This window comes from Periplaneta americana, chromosome 9 (genome assembly GCF_040183065.1).
Source record: "Periplaneta americana isolate PAMFEO1 chromosome 9, P.americana_PAMFEO1_priV1, whole genome shotgun sequence".
Taxonomy (NCBI): Eukaryota; Metazoa; Arthropoda; class Insecta; order Blattodea; family Blattidae; genus Periplaneta; species Periplaneta americana.
Window position 1 is genome coordinate 138,708,163 of NC_091125.1, and position 18,458 is coordinate 138,726,620.

The 18,458-nt window shown below is 32.9% G+C and overlaps 1 protein-coding gene across 1 annotated transcript in view; it reads right to left on the bottom strand.

The window, feature by feature from the left end:
- Window positions 1-18,458, bottom strand: part of LOC138705615 (uncharacterized) — a 463,767-nt gene that overhangs the window by 8,741 nt on the left and 436,568 nt on the right. Inside the window, exons 3-4 of the mRNA XM_069834215.1 lie at window positions 16,230-16,398; window positions 703-732 (exon numbers count right to left, since the gene is read on the bottom strand). Of these exons, the coding sequence (XP_069690316.1) occupies window positions 703-705 (3 nt within the window). The 5' untranslated portion in view covers window positions 706-732; window positions 16,230-16,398. The remainder of the gene's footprint in view (window positions 1-702; window positions 733-16,229; window positions 16,399-18,458) is intronic.

Here is an 18,458-nt window from a genome sequence, read left to right on the forward strand (position 1 = left end):
GTGATGTCGCATACAGAAACGTAACCATGTCATTCAGGTACTACCTTCTGGCGGTAGATGAAAGAAACGCACTGTCCGATATTACCCGATGTCCGATACTATCCAACTCTCCCCTACTTCTTTTGACATTATTAACATGATGAAAGAAAAAAAAAAATAACTTCTTTATCTGCCCATATCAGAATGTTTGCTTGTTAGATATTTTTATAGAATCCCCCATTTCTAAATGTCGAAGTCGATTTATTGATGGCAGCTTACAGCTTTCGAGTGGCTATATAGTGTACTGATAAGTACGTTATGATGAAATAGAATGAAATAGAAATGTATGCTTCACTTTCTGAGTAAAGCTTACTGCTGCTCTTATTTGGAAACGTTCCATTATCGCAACAACAATGATTCAACGTTTTTATCTTCAATATTCAAGAGTGTATTTGTTGCCAAGGGCCTGGCAAAGTCGTTGACGCTGGACCACAATAATCCAGTTCGACCCCGTCAGTCTCTCCCGATGAAGTAAAGAATAACTGTAAATGTCTCGGACCTCGCAGTAAACTACCAACGTTCATACATTGAATCGTAGATCGGAACATTAACAAAACTAAAGGCCAGTTATGTATAAACTCTATAGTGGTTGTTGCCATAGTTTCTTACTATATCTAAATATTCGTCCTTCTCCACATTTTTACTAATTCCCAACATACTGACCATCTACTCCAATCCTGAATGCTGTCAGACCTGGGGAACGAAATTTCAACAGTTACTTGGCTGAACAACCACCTCCTGCATGCTCTTTAGACTTTTGTGAGCACAACTAGAGCGAGACAATTTGAGCCGAAACATGTATTGGGATTGAAATTCAAATCCAAATGACATAGCTTTGGCTTCTCAAATACGACATTGGTCCCATCTAAAGGGGAGAATTTTAAGATGAGGTCATGCAATGTAAGAAGTAGGTTGCAATGAAAGACATACATAAAATTTAGAAGGTATAGATACAAGTTCGGAAGCATGTACAGTGAAATTCAATTATAACAACTTTTAAATAGAAATTCAAGTACACAATAATTGTCGATCTGTACAGTTTAATTAATTTAAAATTGTATTAATTGCAATAGTCTTTATGTTTTCTTGCTGAACTTAGTTATCATCCCAAGTAGGTACATTGCTATTGCTGGCGCCAGCGTTTTTGGCGTGTGTCCTAGATATTAGTGCCCAGTTTGTGAACGTGATGCTAGTGCAGCTGAGAAAGGTACCACTTCTTATACACGTCACATCAGCCATTTGCCAAACACAGTTGTCAGACTGACTGCGGCAAATTTAAAACGCACTTAACGTTCCCATTACTTATTTCACACGCCAAAAACGATGACGCGGACTATAACCCGAGTATTGCTTCTCACATGCTCATCGGAAGCAAAAGTAGATATATATTAAGTATGCAACACGAGAATTCATTAAAGTAACTGAAATATTAATGGCATCAAGTAAACTACGATAGAACTGAAACAGATATGACCAGGGCTCGAAACGAACATTTTCATAATCGAATGCTCTGTCGTTATTTTTATGGATACAATGGCGTTGACGACGACGACGACGTAGTTAGTGACCAGTGAGATGACGTTGAGTATTACCATGCTAAATATATTATAACTAACATTGAAATATTTATGTAGAGTGAACAATAAGTAAGAAATATTGCTAATAACTTCTTATAGTTTAATTTTCCCCCAAAAAATAACCCTTTATGCAAAAGTTGTTGGAGATAAACCATATAATGTAATGTAGTAGTAATAGTAGTAGTAGTAGTAGTAGTAGTAGTAGTAGTAGTAGTAATAGTAGTAGTAGTAGTAATAATAATATTATTATTATTATTATTTATAATATTAATAATAAATTATTATTATTATTATTATTATTATTATTATTATTATTATTATTATTCGACGTCTTTTATTTATTATTGGCCAAAAAGAATGATTTCCGCCCCTACACTTTATGACTGGAACCTTTGTTTTGCACAATCTTTGAAATGCAGACTCAGGTTGCAGTTTAAAGTATAAGAAATACGACTTGCTGCATGGTAGTGACCTAGGAGATCTCATCATTAGCTCGATATGGAGTGATAAAGTGTTGCTCAATTCCGATCGTTTTAATTTCATTAACGCCGCGCTATTCCTCAGAAACTCAACGATATTGAGTGCAGAATCAAACAAATCAAAGACGTACTGCAAGAATATTATAAATCAGCAAGAGCTTTTACGAAAACTACAACACAATAAAGCAGTAGCGACAGTGCCAATACTGCCGTTGTAATTATTTTTGACAATACAATTGAAACTTAAGTGAAAAGTGTATTAAAATATCATATCTAATTTATATTACATTAAAAAAAAACGGAACGGAAAATAGCAATTTCTTACGAGACGGAATGGAAAGGTTTCTGAAATTCACGAACCAGAACACCGTTCCGGTCAGCTCCGCTCCGGTGCATTTCGAGCCCTGGGATATGGCTATTAATGATGATGTGTATGTGAGGAAGAAAGCAATGGCGGATTATTCAGTCGGGGTTTTGGTCACATTTTTTTTCACTGCTGTAATGCAGTAAAATTTGACCTACAGAGTTCGTGGGATAATAGATGAAGCAGAAAAAATATTTAACGATAAATCAATGTGGACCTTTTAAGACATTAGTTTTAGTTTATATCTTTAGTACTCATAATCCCAAACATTTTCAGTTTGATCCTTTTATTAAAATGTCTCATTGTTGCGTAGTCAACTGTCCGAAGACAAATTTGAATCTCATAAGTGACACCAATAAGGCATCGCTCATGATGCAAATAAGTCAGGAGATAATAGGGTAGGTACATCGCAACATATTACACTAATCAGAATTAAGATGTATGCAACAATTAATTTTTCTTCCTCTAAGCTGTTCTGTCTGATAATTTAGATGTACAGCTGTCAAAAGAAAAAGTGGCCGCTCTCTAAGTTCCCTTCGGATATCTGCGCTACAATTCGGAGACAGGCGATGTTATATGTTGTTGAACCAAGTTGCCTGATATCTACAGTTATAATTAAAGTGTTCTCCGCATTACTGTTATAGCGTAATGGTAGCGTTTTGGGCTGATATTCCTAAGGTCGTGCATTCAAACACAACCTACTGTTTTTCATGTTTTTTTTTTTTAGGAGAGATAGAAAATATAATTGCTCCTATTTCTTTTATTACTGTTTTAGTAATAAACATCAGGTTAATTAATGTATTATGCTATGACTTTATCATTATTTATTATGGCATTAAGGCTGCAAATGGAAAGAAAGGAAGATTATATTCTCAACAAAAATATCTCCCGTGGCATAAACAAAACAAACTTACTGGCGTCTGCCTTAGAAATTTAAAGCAATTAAAAGTTAAAAAAAAACTAAACAAAAAGCCACGATTCAATATTTAGTCTATCTTCCCCCCATCTCGATCACATCTTGCAGTCGAGTGGGCATGGAATCGCCTAGTTATTCATTTTTCAGCCTCGGCATCCGAGGCATCCTGGACGAGCTTCCACACATCATCAGGAAGTCTTGGAGGTGGATTGGGACAATTTTTCTCCTCATATGCTGCTTCACTTGTGCCCCTGTAGCTCAGTCGGAAGGGCGTCGAAATTTAAATGTCAACGTCTCATGTTCAAATCTTCGTCACTCCTTTTCATTTTATTGTGCTACAGGATAATATAATGTAATAATATAAGAAGAAAAACTAACACTAATATTATGCACTAAAGAATGATAAGGGAATATAAAAGATAACTTGGACATTATTTATATCGCTAAAGAACTATATTAAACTAAAATGAAAATTTGAACAAGGTTGGAACTCACTTACTTACTTACAAATGGCTTTAAGGAACCCGCAGGTTCATTGCCGTCCTCACATAAACTTTCCATCGGTCCCTATCCTGTGCAAGATTAATCCAGTCTCTATTATCATATCCCACCTCCTTCAAATCCATTTTTATATTATCCTCCCATCTACGTCTCGGCCTCCCCAAAGGTATTTTTCCTCTTCTAACACTCTATATCCATTTCTGGATTCACCCATACGTGCTACATGCCCTGCCCATCTCAAACGTCTGGATTTATTGTTCCTAATTATGTCAGGTGAAGAATAAAATGCGTGTAGTTCTGCGTTGTGTAAGTTTCTTCGTTCTCCTGTAACTTCATCCCTCTTAGACCCCAAATATTTACCTAAGAAATTTATTCTCAAACACCCTTGATCTCTGTTCCTCTCTCAAAGCGAGAGTCCAAGTTTCACAACCATACCGAACAACCGGTAATATAACTGTTTTATAAATTCTAACTTTCAGGTTTTTTTGACAGCAGACTGGATGACAAAATCTTCTTAACCGAATACTAACAGGCATGTCCCATATTTATTCTGCGTTTAATTTCCTCCCGAGTGTCATTTATATTTGTTACTGTTGCACCAAGATATTTGATTTTATCCACCTCTTCGAAGGATAAATCTCCAAATTTATATTTCCATTTCGTACAATATTCTGGTCACGAGATAATCATATACTTTGACATTTCGGGGTTTACTTTCAAACCTATCGCTTTGCTTGCTTCAAGTAAAATTTCCGTGTTTTCCCCTAATAGTTTGTGGATTTTCTCTGACATATTCACGCCATCTGCATAGACAAGTAGCTGATGTAACCCGTTCAATTCCAAACCCCCTCTCTGTTATCCAGAACCTTCCTAATGGCATATTCTAGAGTGAAGTTAAAAAGTAAACGTGATAATGCATCTCCTTGCTTTAGCCCGCAGTGAATTGGAAAAGCATCAGACAGAAACTGGCCTATACGGACTCTACTGTTTCATTGAGACACATTTTAATTAATCGAACTAGTTTCTTGGCTCTGAGTGAGGTGGGATATGATTGTAGACTCTGGGTTAATCTTACTCATGACAGGGACCGATGGCGGGCTTATGTGACAGCGGCAATGAACCTCCGTGTTCCTTAAAAGCCATTTGTAAGTGAGTTCCAGCCGTGTTCAAATTTTCACTTTATTTTATTTTAGTTCTTTAGCGATATAAATAATATTCAAGTTATCATGTGTATTCTGTTATAGTTCTGTAGTGATATAAATAATATTCAACTTATGACTGATATTCTGTTATCGTTCTTTAGCGTTATGTATAATATTCAAGTTATTTATATTCTGTTATCATTCTTCAATGATATAAATAATATTCAAATTACTATTTATATTCTGTTATCGTTCTTTAGCGTTATAAATAATATTCAAGTTACCATTTTTTTATCGTTCTTTAGCGATATAATTAATATTCAAGTTATCATTTATATTCTTTAATCGTTCTTTAGCAATGTAAGTAATATAAATTTAATATTAGGTTTGAAACAATACAATTGGATAGTACTGGTGTTAGTTTTTTCTTAAGTTAAGTAAGTAAGCAATGGAAAAAGTCAAAGCTGCTCAACTACTGAAGTTTTTCTATCCCAAGCTGTACATATCAACCGGAACCTCAATCAGAGATGACTGTCTCATTAATGGCCATAATTTTAATCCGAAAGTTTTCTTCTGTTGAATCATACGTCATATTTATTTCATTTTACTTGCTACTTTTAAATATGGAATACAAACACAACTGACAGCTATCTGTAATAAAACATGCGCTGCACGAAGCCATTAAAACTCGTTACACAATTCGATTACTGGATTAATTATTTATGCAAGGTTCAGATAAATATGTTGGAGGGAAAACAAACACCATAAAACAGGTTTCAAAAATGATTTTAATCCTTCAACACCATTACATGTCGCAGGCTGACAGATCCAATATTTCAGCAGATTACGCTGCCATTGTTGCCAAGCGCCCCGTGCGCCACGATGACAATGTCGGCTGTCATAAATTTTTACTAATAATTGATTAATTCCGTCATCGAACTTTCACTGTGCGCTGTAACAGAACATCCAGTGCAAGATGGACCGCTTTCATTCGTTGTCCTTCATCTCATCTACTGCTATCCGTTTCTGATAGATGTGCAATATTGTAACAGTATGTATGCTGCTATGCGAATGTGTTTCTGTCCTATGTCTATGACATTACGCCTTGTTGATTGATATGAGAATAAAGCTTCTGGTAGTCTGCAAAAAAATCATGGAAACACCGTTCAGAATCTGCATCGGACGTTTTCGCTCGAGCGCCAAGTAGTTCATAGCATATTCCGATAGGTAGCGCACATTCATGATGGGTAAAATTGTCGCGAGCGATAAATCCTCGAACGGTATTAAGCCGAGCGTTAGACATTCGTTCTTGTTACAGTGATAAACTGTGTAGTAACATCATAGATATTTATCATTTCAAAACTTTGCAGTGTTTAACTAACCTCTCCATAGTACAACTACAAAACTTGCTTTAAAATGTAATATAAATATTGTAGGTAAGTGCTTTTTTTTTTCATACAGGAGTGATTTTGTTTTTATCACATCTGATAGATGTTATTGGATGTAAATGTAATTATTATAAACGGAGAACACAATCACGATAATGCAAGAACCGTATCAAGTTTTCTAGTAATAATAATAATAATCTCTAATAATTAGTGTATCAATCTTTGCGTTTGTAACAGTTGTGCAGTATGATTATTCGTTTTATTATATTTTTGAGACGTTATCTCTGTACTAATATTGTTATTAATCTACTGCTATATTAATAATATTTTGTAAAACGTTTCTACATTGTCGCAGTATATAGGCGGAACACTATGTATGGATCTATCATATTATATATGTGGTAAATCAAATAGTGAATAATTATTAATTAGCAATAATAACTGTATATCGAAATGTTTCATACTATTTTATTTATAACTTCATGTTACTGTTTTGGTACGTTCCATTGACTGTTCCATTAAACGTTTGTCATAAACGCAGAAAATAAAGCCTTATTTTTACCGTGTGAGCAAAACATGTGTATCTTATCTGTCGCCTTTCCTACAAGATAAGACATGTCGGTGAGATGACCTTGTACTATGCTTCTATTTATTACGAGCGTATCACGACCGATTTTATCCCATTCGAGGGTGCGACACTCGACCGAGTTCAAGCGAGCGATTTAACTCCAATGCAGCACTCTGGCTCAGATATATTCAGCTCAGCTAAACAAAATCAACGACATTTTTCGTAAGAAGGTACCTGTGTTAGTCCGTCTTAGATGTGTGCTTTTCCTTCAAGATAATGCAACAACTTATACAGAGTGTTTCAAAAGTGATGGTCAATAATTTACAGATAAAAAGTACAAACCAACCTAACCAAGAAAGCTCCAATACACATTGATCTGCAAATTAACAATTGTCGAGATAATGCACATTTTCTGTTGAAATTCCTCGCTGACTAAAACCCTAGATCATATATGTAACAGATAGGTCATCGCTATGTTAAAATCGTTTGCACTTTGAAGAGAACAGCCGCCAGGATCGCCATCCCACCGCCGTAAACGAACACGAGATGACAGTGCAGTCGCTAATGCAATTCAAATGGGAATTATGATGTGGCTCCATATGTAACAACTAGATGGCAGCGTAGTAAACCTGACAAAAGTTGTTAACTTCAAAATCTATAAGGCCGACGTATCTATCTATATATGATCTAGGCTAAAACAGACATTCCTAACTGAATTCTGCGTAGAACATGTGCTCAAAATGCTGTCCATGCATCTAAACGCAACCTTGCGATCTTCTCTGCAGTGAGCTGCGAATCCTCTTGGGGAGTCCTGGATCATTTCTTATTTTCTGAAACGCCGTTCAATCCGAAAGAGCAATTCCTGAAGTGTGTTGCCCTCAGAAGTGCAAACCAGGCTTTTTGTATGATCCCAAACACAGACATCTAATCGGATTTAAATCCGGTGACCTAGGAGGCCACGGTAAGGACCTCCTCTGCTCTGCCTAAAGTAATATCGTATGGACCTGTTAATTTGCGGATAAGGTTTATTGGAGTTTTTTTGTCTTCCTCAAAATATGCAAGGGACTACAGAAAAGCTTCCATGGGAAGGTCTAGTGCAACTTCCATACTCTCCAAATCTCTGAGCAATGAATTACCATGTTTTCGTTGCCCTGAAGAACTACTTGGACAGGTAGTATGTCATAAATTATGATATACACAGAACCACAAGAAATTACATCGCACCCAAACGCCGAGAATGTTTATAGGAGTAGTATTTCCAAGCTGGTTTCACATTGGAATAAATATACTGATTGTAATGGAGAATATTTTCCTGAATAAAGGAAGTACGATATACTTTTGTAGGCCTAATGTTACCTATGAAACAGATAGGTGCATAACTTTAATATGCTGCATAACTTTACGTATAATTATGAGTGGGTAACATCACACAAGGGAAATACAAAAGAGAACAAGATTGGAGAATGTAACGTTATTTAAAGTAATGAGTTGTTTTATGATGACGATAATAATGTTGTGGTGATGAACGATTTTTGTAATTATGACAGGAGAAGCAGGAATATCAAGAGGAACATATTCCTTCACCGTCTTTCTTCACCATAAATTTCATTTTTACACCCCGGTTTCAACAAAGGTTTGCAAGAACTTATTACTAATGTATCAGTGGAAGAGATGAGAAAGGTTGTACATAGAAGGCATAGAGAAGAATGAACACATAGAAATTACATGCAAAACCATCCGTTCTAGATGAGAGCGGTAAGAATATATTTAATTCTGAAATAACTTAATTTATTTTGTGACAGCATAATTATTTCTGTGTTTTACGAATACTGAGAAAGTTATATATATTTAATTCTTCACAACATGGGAAAGGTAGTAGGGTGGATTGGGGTAAGTTGGGTATAAAAACAGCCTCTTTTAAGTTTACAGAACATAAACTGTTACCATGATAAAATTTTCCAGTATTGCAGTATTTTGCATTGCTGAATTGCTGAATTGTTTATGCTTGTGAATTGAATTATTCTACTTAAATGACATGTACAATTTTATATAGCTCAACTAAAATATGTTTTTATATTGACTTAATCTGTTTACTATGTATTGTATTTTTTGTTTAGCATAACTGATGAATTGTATGTACTGTAAATTGAATAGTATACTGTATAGGTCAACTGATGAATTGTTTAAGCTTATAAATTGAATTAATCTACTTCATATGAATTGTATAGCTTAACGAAAATAAGTTTGTAAATTGAACTAATTTGATTGTATATGTTTGTATAGTTTGGTTGATGAATTGTATATGTTCTTAAAATGATTACTAGTCTGTGTAGCTCTACTGATGAATTGTATATAGACCTACTGTAAATTGAATGGTAATATGTATAGCTCAACTGATGAATTGTTTATGATTATAAATTGAATTAATCTACTTGATATTAATTGCACAAATTTGTATAGCTTAATGAAAGTATGCTACTTTGTATTGTATATATTTGTATAGTTTTGGCCGATGAATTGTATATGCTTTAAATTGAATAGTAATCTATATAGCTCTACTGATAAATTGTTTGTGTTTGTAATTTGAAGTAGTTTGCATGATATGTATTATCAATTTCTGTATATCACAACTGGTTGAATTGTTTATGCCTTAAATTTAATTAAATTGTTTTGTATTATAATATAGCTCAACTTATGAATGATCGTTTGCGTTTGTAAATTTAATAATCTCATTGGCTTTGTATTGTATACTTTTAGTAGAGCCATCGATGTAGCTCAGTCGGCAGACTCGCTGGGCTGCTCATCCGGAGCTGCGTTCGGGCTTGGGTTGGATCCCCCTTTGGACTTTGGTTTCTTCGGAGGTTTTCCCCAGCCGTGGGACTGAAGCCGGATGGTCTATGGCGAGTCCTTGGCATCAACCCCTTTGATTTGATTACCCCCTTTGATTTGATTACCTGGTTGGGTTTTTCCGAGGTTTCCCCCACCGAAAAGGCAAATGCCGGGTAATATTTTGGCGAATCCTCGGACCTCATCTCATCTCACTACATCTCGCCAAAATGTAAAAAAAAATTGTACAAAATTGTAAAAATTGTAGAAAATTACTAAATTGTAAAACTATAAAAATTTGTAAAAATTGTAATTGTAATATTGTAAAATGTTGACATGTTCCACATCTTAAAGCTTCATTGCTCATGTAAGATCTATGGAATAAAATAAATGAATGAATGAATGAACAAGTATGTTGGCCTATTCTAATCATAATAATAACCCTATAGTCGCGTCGCTGTTATTTCCGGCGTGACTCCTCCTCTTTGCTTACGCTTTAGGAAGTCAAGGCTCTATAAAGTCTAGGTAGGTAGTATCGTTTGCCATTTTTGTTCTTTCGTTATCGAGCTACCAGAAAAGGAATATATTTGCCGTACCGTTAAACATTATCATGTCGTAGTTCCTATGATAATAAATCAAACGCACTGTATTTGGGCAAATAATTGAGCGGAAATAACGTCCTCGTGTACTTTTTGCAAATGCCAACGAAAGAGCCAAGATGGCGAGTGATTTTATTAAGTATTTATAGAGCTTTAGGAAGTGCATAACGTTATCAGCAGCGAATGACAAGATGCACATGTTTAAATGTAGCCGACCTGCAACGTGATTGACTGCCGGAAATAAGAGCGACGGGCCTATAAGTTTAGCTATATTCAATTTACCACAGGGATGGGGAAATTTGGGTGTAATATGTATTACTGAAGTAACCATAGGTTAGTGTATTTAGCCTAGAACAGAATACAGAAATTAGGTAGACATTTAAAAGTTTTAATTGGACCTAAGAAGATAAAAAAAAATTTCTGCCACTACATAAGTTCTTGATGAGGCTTATTTTGTAAACTTAAAATATCTCCTTAAAAATAGAGACACAAAACACTTAGCATATTTATTTGCCTTTCACCAATCCATATTATTTGTGTGGGTGGCATGATTTAGAATGAAAACTGTGTTGGTTACCAATTAACCTATAATAAATTAAACCAAAATTATTCTACGTTTGTAAATAATAATTTACTAACAAACTATTAATGATATATTACTACGTTTATTAAAAACATGTGTAATGTACATATGCATGGATTTTATTACTGTATGAGAGCTGGTTCACCAACAATATTGCTTAGAATGTGGTGTGTCATTTCATACACTGGTAAACATTTCTTTACCAGGCAGTATCAGTGTAATCAAGATAAATTTTTAGCACTTCTTAATACGCAATTGTGAAATAGACAATGTATTAAATTCACATGTGTTTGAAGATTATGTAACGTTTTATTCAATAAATTATAACGTATACCCAAATTACCCCACTAGACTTAAATTACCTCGACTCGTCCTATTAAAAGATGTAAACTACATCCGTAATTTTATTAGAATTGATCTACTGTTGGTGAAAAAAATATATATAATTTAAATATTTCAGATCTCGAAGGTTATACCTACTTTCATTTTTAGGTACAAGATGAGTAAGTTACCTGGATTAATTACGCATAGCCACTCTCACAACGCTATAGAATTATATATGAACCCCGATTTTATACCTGAAGACGAATGTGAACTTACACATGATGAGTCAAAACTCACGACACCGTTTTATTTCGGAGACGGAAGAGAAAATTAAAGATCTGAGTACCCCACGAAAGAATGGGTAAGGGTGGGCCATCCTTCGTCTAGAAAAATCGGGAACGACTATACGAATAAAAATACAACCAGACTGTAGTTCCTGAAAATGGTGGGCCTCAAGTTTCAACCCAGTCACATAATGTTGCCACATTAAAAAAAAAATCTTGATTTTATTACAACTTGAATTTTTTTTTTTTTGTCCATATAGATTAGAGTATGTATTCTAAAATATTCCCGCATTTGTCCCGTTGTTTTCGCGGTTTTGAACTGTTATTACAGTGGTTTTCGCGTTTATGAGTTGCAGCCCAAATAAGGCCAAAATTTTACTCAAGAATTCATTGTCGTAATCACATGTGAAAATGTGTCGTGAATAAAATGTTGTTAACATAGAAGTCTGATTATATCGGTGATGTTTCGGGCAACTGGAAATTACATTGAGAGGGAAGGATTTAGGCGATCCTGAAGTTTGGAGAATGCAGCTGCCATATCATAGCCTGAGATTTCAACAGAAAGATCATCTATTTCACACAGCATTGTCGTATGCCTGATAAAGAAATTTAGAGCAAATAGGACTGTTCGTCCGAAAACTGCAAAAGACGAGGTAACCACAAGACTGATTCTTGAGTCATTTATCAAGAGTGGCACACGACATCTCTACACTTTGAATGGGTTCATTTATTGATATGAGAAATTCGTACAGTGGTTGATGTCACCTTCTACTGGCAAGCAAACGTTCTCATGGGTGCAGATAAAAAAGTTATTATGTTTTTCTTGCACAATGTAAATAATGTCAAAACAAGTGCTTACACATATTTTGGCCACTCGAGCGCAATTACGAGGGCCGTTCAGAAAGTTTGTTTGCCTGGAGGCCGTTTACAGAAAGAAAACATAATTTCTTGGAAAGATTTATTGGAACAGCTACAACAACTGTTGAGCTATTTTTCAATATATTCCCCACGGAGAACTGAGATATTTGCCATACCATAGGATCAAAGTTTTGTATCCCTATGTCGTATCCGCCTGGAATCGGAACTAGTGTGTGACAACCGTCTGCATCTGTTTGTTGATCCAATGGTATGACAAATGCCTCAATTCCAGTGGGAAATATGTTGAAAAATAGCTCAATAATTGTATCAGTTCCAATAAATTTTGCAACGAAATTACGTTTTTTTTTTTCTGGAACGGTCCCAGAGAAACTTATTTTCATATGGCCCTCGTAATTGTATTCTTAATATTGTAGTTTTAATCCCCCTGGTAGAGGAGAAGAGAAGACCTCATGGCCTTATTTCTACCAGGTTAAATAAATAAATAAGTAAATAAATAAGTAAATAAATAAATAAGTAAATAAATAAGTAAGTAAATAAATAAGTAAATAAATAAGTAAATAAATAAGAAAGTAAATAAATAAGTAAATAAGTAAGTAAGTAAATAAGTAAGTAAGTAAATAAGTAAGTAAGTAAATAAGTAAGTAAGTAAATAAGTATGTAAATAAATAAGTAAATAAATAAATAAGTAAGTAAATAAATAAATAAGCAAATAAATAAGTAAGCAAATATATAAGTAAGCAAATAAATAAGTAAGCAAATAAATAAGTAAATAAATAAGTAAGTAAATAAATAAGTAAATAAATAAATAAATAAGTAAATAAATAAATAAGTAAGTAAATAAATAAATAAATAAGCAAATAAGTAAATAAATAAATAAGTAAATATATGAATAAGTAAATAAATAAGTAAATAAATAAGTAAGTAAATAAATAAGTAAGTAAATAAGTAAGTAAGTAAATAAGTAAGTAAATAAATAAGTAAATAAATAAGTAAATAAATAAATAAGTAAGTAAATAAATAAGTAAGTAAATAAATAAGTAAATAAATAGGTAAATAAATAAGTAAGTAAATAAATAAGTAAGTAAATAAATAAGTAAATAAATAAATAAGTAAATAAATAAATAAGTAAATAAATAAGTAAATAAATAAGTAAGTAAATAAATAAGTAACTAAATAAATAAGTACGTAAATGATTAAGTAAATAAATAAGTAAGTAAATAAATAAGCAAGTAAATAAATAAGTTATTAAATAAATAAGTAAATAAATAAGTAAGTAAATAAATAAGTAAGTAAATAAATAAGTAAGTAAATAAATGAGTAAGTAAATAAATGAGTAAGTAAATAAATAAGTAAGTAAATAAGTAAGTAAATAAGTAAATAAATAAATAAGTAAATAAATAAATAAGTAACTAAATAAATAAATAAGTAAGTAAATAAGTTAGTAAATAAATAAGTAAATAATAAGTAAGTAAATAAGAAAGTAATTAAGTAAGTAAATAAGTAAATAAATAAATAAGTAAATAAATAAATAAATAAAATAAAATAAATTTGCGCTGGAATGGCCAAAATTTGTACAAGCACTTGTTTTGATATTATTAAAAACGTGAAAGAAAAAAATTAACTTTTTATCTGTCCCCCTGAGCATGCTTGCTATTGAGAGATGTAGTGTGCTGAGAAACGTTGTAAAGTTAATATTTTTGTTATATTCGACCTGAAGTGTGAAAGTTAGTCTAGACCCCTTTTGAATAATCCATTATTGCTTTCTCTCCAAATCAGTTTAAGTACAGACCGTAACAACATTTCTAAGAAGTAAATAAGAATTTAGAAATAATATTGTAAGACAGCAGAATAACACAATAATAAACTATTTAAAATATGAAGAGGAAAAGACGAAAATTTACTGGCAGGAATCATCAATAATGTACAAACTTAAAATTTCAGAAATGTAATTCTATACCAGACTCTATTATACTGTAGATATAAAAAGAGAGAACTGTAGCAGGACACAACACAATAGTCAAGAAAAGGTGTACACAGACATTCCAGAAAAATGAAAAGTGTTACATTTGTGGTCATTTAAAGGAAATTACAGATAATTGAATATCGCTTACCACTTAATTAAATGTTAGCGCTATTTCATAGTTTCAGAAATACAAACAGTTCGAAGAAGATACGTGCGGCGTCCAAAGGAATTTACTATTCACAATATAAAGGACTATTGAAAACCAGCATACCTTTAAAATTACTGAAAATTTGTCAAAAATAAAGTTTTAATAAATTAATATAAGAAACCACTTCATTCGTAAAAGAATGGCTTAACAACATATTTGTTTTTGTTTCATTAATTTCGGTTGCTTTGGAAAATTTCATTCCGAAATACAGCAAATGAATACATCTTGTGTGGCTCATTGCGCTTCCTATAACAATTTATTAAATTAACATTTTATCTCTGAAGCTTTGGTCATATTTAGTGTTACTACTAATGAAATAGGAAAAGTTTTAACAATCTGAAATTATTTAAAACTAAAAACTAAAAATCTCACCTTCCAACTAAGAAAACAGTGGAATGAAAACGCAATTCAAGAAGCCATAAAACAAGTTCGAGAAAAGAAGTGAGAGACGATTCATCTGGATTCAGTATTACGGTTGGGAAAACACCTTCTAATGAAGATGTTGAAGACGCTGAATTCTTGTTCTGTCCTTTTCTTAGTAGAGGCCATTATGACTTTGCAATTTTATTAATCTTGCAACTTGTTAATAGTATTCCATAGTTCAATCTCCATTTTTATGAAGAAAATATGTTAGATTTTGAGAAAATTATTATTTGTTTCAACATTTCATAACTTCTAATGGACTTTTAAGTCCGCGGTGTACCATTCGCAGGAACATCCAACGATAAACAGCACGATACTTTACGTTCAGTATTCAAAACATGTAGATTCCAAAACGAAGAAAAACATTATGGTATTCCATATTTGTGACACTTCCTCTACATTTTGCGAAGGTTGTAAATAAAAATATTTATTAGGCCTATTCACCATAGAGTTCAGACAAATCGTATTCACATTTCACTGTTCTTGAATATTTCATGTCAGCAACTATTTTATAAAGAAATAATATTACTGCTAATATCAAGGGTTCCCTACAGATGCGAAAACCATTTTTATTATCTACCTTAATTGTTTATCGTATCGGGATTTTCTATATATAATATTAATTATTTGCATGTATGTGGTATGCTTTGTTTATGGGAAATTTCGGAATTTACGGAAGATTACAAAAATGAAAGTATGAGTGTGACAAAAACACCGACAAAAGTCACATATTTTTATATCACAGTCACAGTTGTGACAGATAGCGGTAATTCAAAATTATATTTAAACTCATCTCTAATAAAACAGATCCTAAAAAAACGCATCGGAGATAATGGATTGTCTGACAAAAAAATGGCACTCCGTGCAAGTCTTATCATCCCTCCCAATTTGTTGTACAGATCCTGAGTCACTCTGTAAATACAGTATGTCTAATGAAAGAGGTATGGTGATCATAATGGCCATGGTAATTAAAGAATTACAAGACGAAAGTCACAAATATGCCCAAATCATTTATGAAAAGAAGAAGAATACGGGTCACCACAAACTGCTATTTGAAGTAATTAAGTACTCATGCAACATCGAAATTCCTGAGCTGCTGTAACACTGATATCCTCTCATGTCACTCACTGGTGTTACTGCAAGGTAAGTAATACTCTGGTAAGTACCTGTTGTGCGTGCTCTGCCCTTGCCAGCGCTTCTGCCGCCTCTTTCTTCTCTTTCTTTTCTTCGTCGGTTTGGGAGCGGCTACTCCCGCCCCCTGGTGGGGGGTAGCTGAACCAGAACTGATGGGCCAGTTTTGTGTCGCGTAGTAACGCCTGCCCAGTCTCCTCACGCCTGAAACAACGAGAAATCGAATGTTTCGCTACAGTCAAACTCCTATAAATGAATCATTGTACGCATAATCTAATTTTGTATTGCATAGTAGTGCACGATCAATATTTTGTCTACTTAAGAAAAATGTCCTGCACCAGGACCCAAAAATTCAGGGATGCGAAACTGTGCTACAATTACGGCACACGTTACAAGCCGGAACACGTGACTCATCCCTTCCTTTTACCCCATATGTCATTGGAGATGGTAGGAGGAGAGGGGATGTATTCAGTGAGCTTCCGGATCGTCACAGATACGTAATTCAAGGTCGGGGGATTGTGGACGGGGAACAAACTCTTTCCCCATGCTCCAACTCCTCTCTTTCCCAGTTCTGCATCCCTGCAACAATTCATTCCTAGGAATGTAGGCCTACTATCTATAAACTAAAATTATTCGGCGATTTCAATTTGTACAGAACAAATTTTAAGTTAAAAATATTTTTCAAATTTTTAACTTAAATCATGGTATAATACTTCATTCGACCACCTCTGTGGTGTAGGGGTCAGCATGCTGATCTCTTACGATTCCTGGTCGGGTTGAATTTCCTCGATATGGGCAAAGATGTTAAAGCGAGTATAAATAACAGCGAGAAAAAAACTTCATTCATTCATTCATTCACTTATTTATTTATTTATTGATTTATTCATTTATTGATTTATTGATTTATTCATTTATTCATTCATTCATTTATTTATTCATTCATTCATTTATTCATTCATTCATTTATTCATTCATTCATTCATTTATTGATTTATTTTATTTATTTATTTATTTATTTATAACTGTCGATAATTTTCTTTAATGGACAGAGCCGTACAAACAACATTGTTGTAAGAGCCAATTAAGATATGAAGAGTCTTCTTTGTAAGACAAGAGCATTGTCAGTATTGACACCATTAACCCAGATGTGAACCGTAGAATAAGATACTATTAGAAAACAAAATATGCTTTTCTGAAATAGTTATTAGCCAACAATTTTTTAAGTTTTCTCTATAAATAAACTATTCTTGATGGGAGAATATATTATTTAATTAATTAATTAATTATTTATTTATTTATTTATTTATTTATTTATTTATTTATTTATTTATGTATTTATTTATTTATTTATTTATTTATTTATTTATTTATTTATTTATTTATTTATGTATTTATTTATTTATTTATTTATTTATTTATTTATTTATTTATTTATTTATTTATTTATTTATTTATTTATTTATTTATTTATTTATTTATTTATTTATTTATTTCATGTAACAAGCACTTGATACAAAGTCATTCTCTTACAAATGAAGAAAAAATATGAAACAGAACATAGGTAAAAATATAGGCTTATATAAAATGGATGTTTTCACCCCAGGCGATTTCTTATCGAGAATAATTCCAAGGAGGTTAACAAATTGCGAAGTATCATCTATTGAAGTATTTAATGAAAATAATATCTGTTGTGATTTATTGGTATTTGGTTTGTGTGCATTTGCCCGAAACCAATGGGCGACATCCTTAAAAGAAACTACAGGTTCGTTAAAGCACACATTTCTTCAAAATGTAAGTTAGATTGTTTTATTTTCACGGTATCTTGCACAGTAAAATCTGTCTTTGAGGGATCCTTTGCAAGAAGCAAACCTGTTGATAAGGAAAGAAAATCTCAGACTTGATCGATTTTATGCACGAAAATAACTTCTATAAGCCGGAAACTTTTGTAACGCGGAAGCTTTTGTAATGCGGAACCTTTCGTAACGCGGAAACTTTCGTAACACGGAAGCGGAATGACTTTAATGAACTAGTCGTTGGTTATTACCTGAATAAGACGGAAATTTATGTTTACGTTAATGGCACAACTATAGAGAAGGCTTTCAAATATACATAATCGTCCGATGTACTCAATATGTCAGTGTAATTTTGTTTAAATGATGTACTGATGTGTAGGTATGTACTGATTTTAAGTATCCAGTCTCTTAGTAAATGTTATTTAAAATAAAACTAACAAGGTGATCCATTCACAACGTCGTGAAAATAAG